Genomic DNA, 7,933 nt, shown 5'->3' on the forward strand with positions numbered 1-7,933 from the left:
GATAATCTGCCACATTTCGTTAACATACGCTTACTAATTTAAAAGCTATAGCATGAAAACTATAACAAGCACAAAATGGTTACGAGGTCAGGCCTTGGGACTGAGCCCGTGCTGAAAGAGTTAAAGCAGTTAGAAGGCTGAATGTTGTACTCTACCATACTATTTAAATAAGTAAGCAAACTTGTTGAAAACTTTTTCGAGTTGAAAAACATGTGGCTACCTTTTCCAAATCTGGAAAACAGTCAAGATGTTCCAATTTTAGTAACTCATTGTTGTCCAGAATTAATTTCTGTATGCCAATTCCATCCCGCTTTTCCAATTTTTTCAGATCCTTTTTTGATAAGTCCAAGGTATGTTTATCTAATACAAAAAAAAATCACATTAAATAAATAAATTTTGTTATATGGTTTGAGTTTATGTTTTTATAATACAAGAACACTTTTTTTAACTCATGTGTAGCAGACATAAATGGTCCAGAATCATTACTTGTTTTAATACACAGATAAATGCTCATTTAGGATCCACTTCAAAAATTCAAAAACAAATGCAATCTAATAAATAAAATGAAAAAATAAGCAAGCATACACTGAACCATTCCTGGTACACACAGATATATATATATATATAGAGAGAGAGAGAGAGAGAGATAGCTAATATACTGTTGTATTATGCCTAGAACTTGGCAAGTGGTGAAATTTGATAATCAATTATTCTCACATGAAACTTGAGAGTTGGAATAACCAAAAACACTAATTTTTATTAGATGATTAGTTTTATCAGTTGTGACACTAATCGATAAAGCTGTAAAGCCTTGAGTTAATCAAAAGTAATAATGATAAATCACAATGGCAATATTTCAATTACCTGGATAGATGGAATAACCAAAAACCAGTAATAAGTGGAAACATTAATTTCAATTAGTTTTCTCTTTAATCAGTTTTTACATGACACTAATTAATATAACTGAACATGACATGTAATTGATTATATCAATAAATCACACAGTTCTATTACTTAAATTCAATGTTTACCCTTTTACTGTCTTATATCAGATTACAAACATATTTAAAGCTTGAGAATGACTGCCAATGTTTAACAGTCATCAAAGAAAATATTTAACAACAAAACTGGGATGAAAAGGAATAAATACAACATCAGCAAAAACTTCAGAAAATCAGTAATTGAACTACTATAAAAAATACTACTACTATACTATATATAGAGTATAATGAGCAAAATTATTTTTATATTGTAAAACTCTTACGTGTTAATGAACTTTATTGTTCACAATTTTTACAAGATAATGAAGGCAATCACTGAAAATTTCCAGGAGGGAATTTCTCATTATCATTGTTATTAATTTGGTTTAACCCTCTCACTATGGGTCTTTCTATGGTCAGGGGTCAAAGGGCACGTCATCAAGTTTATAGACTTACATTCAAAATTTTATTGATCTACTATTTTATGAATCTATGCCAGTAAGTTTGGTATCACACTGTAGATTATAATTCAAGTTTCAGTATTATACATTAGTTAAGTTCTTAATTTAAATCTAAATATTAAAACAAAATTCCTAAACTTCATGAATCTAAGTTTCAAATGGATAGCAAGTGCCTATTGTAGAAACCTACAAATGTAGAGGTCGACGTGATGAAAGGCAGAAGACTTTCGAAAAGTCGTCCACTACATTTGTAGGTTTCTACAACAGGCAGTTACTGTCCATTTGAAACTTTGATTTATTATGAATACTCTGCCTAAACAACCTATCAAAGATTCCTAAACTTCAATTTTTGTGCGTCATGTGGTATGTTAAATACAGCTTTAGTTCAAATCATATGTTCGTGATGTCTAAATACAATGTTTATAGTTTCTTATGAATTAGAAACCCAAATGACTGATATTGACAAGCTAGAATATAAAATAAGAACCTCCTATCTTTTCTATTTGCTGAGATATCACTACTTATAGTGAATCAAACACAATGGCCCCACCCACCACTTTCCATTTTTGGATATACGTAAACCTACTTCTGTCTATGACATGTGAACATCTAATCAAAAGATCAAAATGCCCCCTGGTGGTTTTCTCAGTCTCTTGAAAATGGGAAGTTATTCTGGAATAATAAGAAATTATAATTTATATATATTTCCTAATTTTTTATGTTGGTTATGAGGTCAGTCAAATTTACCAAACCCATACAGAGATACAATAATTAGAATAACAGATAAAATATAAGGTTTTTCTAAAAAAAAAGTTTCATAATTAACTGGAGGTTATAAAGATTTCGCATGTGAAATTTGATAATTTTCTGATGCATAAAAGTATTTTTAATATTAAAATCAAAATTACTTTGCATGTTGGATAGTCAACATTCAAAAAGATAAAAATGCACAAGCAAATCATTACTTAAAAAATCTTAATACTTAATTTAAAAATCTGGTATTTTGATTACTAAAGCTTTCTAATGTTTACTAATAATCTGCAAAATTTTGTGAAGATACGCTTCCTGAATTAAAAGTTATAGTTTGAAAACTATAACAAGCATAAAATGGTTACGAGCCCATAGTGAGTTAAAAGCATGATATTAATAATTGCTCTACTAACACACTGTGCTACATTCAATAGGGTATACAAAGGGAACCTACATCAACGGTTGTTTTGATCAGCACTCATGACCAAGTAACCTCCAAAACTAATGGGTTGCATCTGTGACTAATATTTTGTGGATGCAGTTGTAAAATAGTTCAGATGCAAGGTTGTTTGGGAAAGACCTCAGTTGAGAAGTATGGACATAGCCAAATTCATGCCTCCAACTGCATTCAATATCACTGTGCTTAATGTATGTACCGTGTGTTAACATAATACGCTTAATGTTAACAACAAATGGAAAATGCATGATCTTATGGTTCATTCATTATACTTCAGATGGTTGACATTTTGTTTCATGACCAATGGGCTAGTGGTTTCAGATTTAGTGTACAGTATCTACTGATGTAAATATTAGATTATTGCAGTATTAAAGGATATTGAAGTTTACATATGTAATTTTAAAATAGTGTGTGTAATTTTAATGTAATATTTGTCTAGTAGTTGTTGTTAAATCTAATTATACATCTTGTTTACAAAAAGCTATGTATGTACACAATTTAAAGTTTTTATAAGATAACAATTATATTACTAAGGATCATCCTAACTAGCCCTCATCTTAACCCTTTCCAATAAATCATAATAATTTTTAGATAAAGAGTACAAATCTGTACACAATATTCCAAGAAGAGAAAGACTGTGAGGATTCATATTCTGGGGATGAAACCTGATGTCCTAGTTTTGAGTACGTGTCCAAATAATAGGTTGATTGAAAAAAATAACGAATGAATGGCTACATCAAATCAGACATATATTCATTTCCTCAGAATGCCTCCAGCATATAGGTTAGGTATAAAACCTTTGGAAAAATATGAGTCAACTTCTGACCAAAAATGATCCCCATTCAACATGCAAGTTAAAAAAAAAAGTAATATGCAGTTAATTTTGAAAATGGTTTTATATTAATTTTATTAATACAAATTTTATTGATTCAAATTGGAAAAACGTAAATAGAAGAATAAAATGGCTTTCTTACACTCTGAAGAAAAAGTTTTTATACTAACTAAGTTTTAAAAATTACAGTAATGATTATTGAATGCTTCAAATAAATACATATATCTATACATACACACACGCATCTAATAGAAATAATTAATCCCTAAATAAACATTTCTTTTGATAAATAGTGTTTTCATATTATAAATGCATTTGATGCAGAAATGTGAAGTCTTCCATTTTCAAAAACTTCTCCTTATTGGCACCTGAAGGAAGAATTGATTTATCTCTATTTTGGGAGGTTAGCTGGACCTGTGGATTATATTGCCCAGAAGGTGAACTTTACATATTACAAACCTCCAGTGGCCCTATATATCCCAAGATATCAGCAGACCATACAAGATAAGTGAGAATAGAGCAATATGCCAAGCCATATAATATGGGAGAAATGAAATACAATAATATGCAGGCTTTGGGATGAATTCCAGACCTGCATCCCAAAGATAGCACTTCACCTGGTTGTTAGGGAGATAAGAGAAGCCATGAAATGACAAACTTAATGGAAGGTAACAAGAAAAATCAACAAAAAGGGTCTTTTATTGATAGATTGTTTCATCAACAGAAAATATTATTTCCTAGAGTGGACGTACTGCACTAGAAGGGTATGAAGGGATGTAGTTGAATGCTAAATGTGCCACAGACTAGTGCAGTTCAAGTTACTACATGTTGGATTGAGAGCTCATTCATAATCTTGGGCCATGCACACATTTTCTGCAGTGCAGAGAACTAGTTGTTTGTTCTGTGGAGAGGCTAGTAGTTTAGCATGAAAAAAAACTTCTTTAGCAGTTCCATACTCTACCCCTTGGTGTTGTCATGGCTTGTTACATTTTCATCAAATATATAAAAGAATTTTCTTTATAGGAAGATTTTTTTTTTATTTTTCCATGCCTTTTTTTTTCGAGAACCATAGCATTTTTGCTGCCTTTATTTTGACTATTATTTTCATTATAAACCTGGCAGTTTTAGACACATGCAACCCATGCAATTGCATAGGGCCCCAAGGCAGCAAGAGGATGATACCCCAACTACAATGGTTCAGTTATATTGCACATTTGAACAATCTGGCAACAGGTTCAATTTAACATTCAGATTCCTACAAGCATCTATCTGAGCAGTCTTGTCTGTCAACAATACAACTCTTGAACTTTTCCTAATCCCAAAGAATATAATTAATCGTGTCTTGTTTCTTAGCAATTTCTTCTTTTTCATTGGTTTTTTTACTAAAACAAATGCAAATTCAATTTTTAACATTCATAATGCCCCTGTGAGTCTCTTTTTGTGATTACTGTTGTAAAATGCAATACATTCAATTATAAATTATATAGTAGTTGTTTCCTTGTTTGAAAGTAATAACAAAAGTTATCATTTTCCTAAACTGAAAATGTATTTCCAAACATACTTACCTCCATTGACACTAATGGCTATTTCTTGATCTTCATCTTTGCCATCTAACATTGTGTTTGCTTGGTCCAGTCTTTATATACCCCACTCGACTGCCCTCGCCAATATCTAATTTGTAAAACTTTACACCAGCCCTCACATGCCCTCTATGCAGGTACTGTATATAAGCACTGTATGCAGACAATAAAATCACTTTTTGAGACTTACCACATTCCGGTCACTAACACTAGCTCTTAGTGGGGAGGAAGGGAGGGAGAATGTCAGCGGAGGTAAGTATGTTTAGAAATACATTTTCAGTTTAAAAAAATGATAACTTCCAAAACATACATACCTCTATTGACACTAATAGCTACAATCCCACATTAAGAAGGCGAACGGGCCTGTGAGGACAGATAACATAGAAAGCATCTGCAGTGAACAAATATATACCACAAGAAGTGGTATCAAAGTGGGGAACACTGCACTACATCAAAAACAGGTATGCTCTTCACTCAGAACTACAGAAAATTGAAAAAGGTGGAATATAATACAAGTATGATGGTCCAGCCCCGACCAAACAGCTGAAGTTCCACAACTCAGGTTGGATTTAAGGTGTCATGGTATCCATATATATATCTTTGTGATAGGATCCCTATCAGTAAACACACAATGATGCATTTCAAACCACCAGATTTATGTAAGAAAGCAACACCAAAGTGAAGAATCTTTCTGATCAACCTGAAGAAAAGTCCAAAATGCAACATCCCAGGTCTGGATTGACAGGATCATATGCCATACTCCACCAAAGTCCAGAACTCATCCAGTCTGGATTTATAAACAGTTGTATTTACTTCCCCACCAAGTGGGCATGGAGAATTCTGCTTACCCAGGAGAGGATGTGGAACACTGTCCCACCAAGGACCAAAGATGAGAATGAGATGCATTCGGAATTACAAGGAGATAGTGGACTCCCTGCATGAACAACATAAGACTTGATAGGGTTCATAAGAGGGTCCATGCACACACATCCCTTCCCCATCAGATAGCTTAGCATCAAATCTGGACTGGTTTAACAAGTATACTCCCATATAGGTTGGTCCTGCTCCTACCAACATCTGGGAGAAAACTTCCAGGGATCCAGGTAGGAGGGTCCCCAACTTCGCCCTCTTCTCCAAGAGTGGAGAAAATTCAACACTCCAAAGGTAAATCCTCTATCCACCACCCTAGCGACTGAGAAATGGGTGTGTTAAGGACTCCCAAGCTCCACTTGTAGAAGTAAGAGGAGAACATAAGTGTTGGGGAGTCCTGAAGAACAGGTCTCCAGAGACAGTGCAACTGGTGAACCATGTTCCCTAATTTTTAAAAGCAAACTGATCTCGACTGATTCAGCTCCAAGATCAGCAGAGACTGGCAAAATCCCCTTTAGCTTTACTCTTGATAGTCCATGAGTAGCGGTTCATTAGAAATATTGTAATATATCACCATCCAGAATTGCGTCCAGATGGTCTTATGGAACACCTCATCTCAACAGAGCCCATTGTAACCAAGAACCGATATAAAAGTTACTAGTGCAGAATTTAAATACAAACATACTTGACTGGGCAACACTCACCACTGAGTGGGATCCAGAAGAAATCAATAGGGACCCTAGAAGAGAAAAGAACAATAACTGGAAGTCAGATAACACATTACTCACCACCCTGTTAAAATCTAGTAGAGGTAGTCAACATAGCCACAGGAAGAAGACGAAGTCCCTTCGAAGAGGAAACTGCCAGATCATGAAAGTAATGAGATATGAGGAGATATGTCAGGAGAAGTCCACATACTAGCCCACAAAATACCTCCCGAGAATAAGGACAGAAATGATTAAGAGAACCAATAGAATTAGGAGTGGAAGGAGGGAGCCTTGAGACACGAAGGGATGAACCTGCAGAAGTACCAGTGGAAACAGTATAGAGTCGAACAGCCAAAGACAATAGATACTGCAAACGTGCTGTATCAACTCTGGCTTGTAAAGATTCTGGAATTCCAGCAAATAAATAAGGCCAAAGAAAAGGCTTTTCCTGTAAATCTCAACGGGCAGAAGAAGGTAAGTGAATACCCTCCAAAAATGCACTTGGACTCTACAAGTCCCAGCAACAGACCAACCACAATACCAAAGCAAGTCCTCAAGAGGATAAACATGTCATAGTAGTGACCAGTAAAGGGCCCAGTTTGTCATCAAATTGTTAAGATGATTGGTGATGTTCTTCAGAAAAAAGTTGAAGAGAAGTATCTCTTCAATAGTAAGGTTCATACAAATTCACGAAAATTGCAACCTGTTAAGAGAGATAACAGGTTCATACCTGGCACCCCATAAATCCAACCTTTGAGTGTCCAAATATATATCATCCTGACAATGATACACCAGGGCATGTTTTTCAGATAAATGGAGGGGGGGGGGGTATAGCAACACCCTCATGTAATTGTGTTGCAAACCTCCCTACATGCACAGCAATATCAGGAGGAGGGAAACTGAGTAATCCCCTTAAGAATGATCAGACAACAAAGCAGGGCTAGACTCAAAAGCAACTTGCCAGTTGCATCTCCAAAATTTCACAAATACGTGCAGAAGGTGGTTGATCAGATGAGTCCTCAGGAGAGATAGCTCTAGTTAGGGAAGGAGCAGGAAACAGGAAGTCTAAATTCTCCCCAGAATATCTCATTTCAGAATGAAAATTCAAATCAGCACCTCCCAGAGAGATACCCCAGAGCCGCATGAAGGACTCGATCTCGCCTCGAATAAGGTCACGGACAGCTTCCACAGAGTGGCTTAACTTCTGGATTAAGCAATAAACTTGTGGAATTATTTGCTTGATGATGTAGTATGTGGAGGTAGTCCAAAGTATTTGATGCACACACACACACCCAT

The 7,933-nt window shown here is 34.9% G+C and overlaps 1 protein-coding gene across 1 annotated transcript in view; it reads right to left on the bottom strand.

Moving 5' to 3' along the window:
- The window catches only part of LOC106469285 (centrosomal protein of 97 kDa-like), a 64,960-nt gene that overhangs the window by 55,388 nt on the left and 1,639 nt on the right, over nt 1-7,933 (bottom strand). The window contains exon 2 of the mRNA XM_022397763.1: nt 221-360. Coding sequence (XP_022253471.1) covers nt 221-360 — 140 coding nt within the window. The remainder of the gene's footprint in view (nt 1-220; nt 361-7,933) is intronic.

Source organism: Limulus polyphemus, unplaced genomic scaffold (genome assembly GCF_000517525.1).
Source record: "Limulus polyphemus unplaced genomic scaffold, Limulus_polyphemus-2.1.2 Scaffold3397, whole genome shotgun sequence".
Classification (NCBI taxonomy): domain Eukaryota; kingdom Metazoa; phylum Arthropoda; class Merostomata; order Xiphosura; family Limulidae; genus Limulus; species Limulus polyphemus.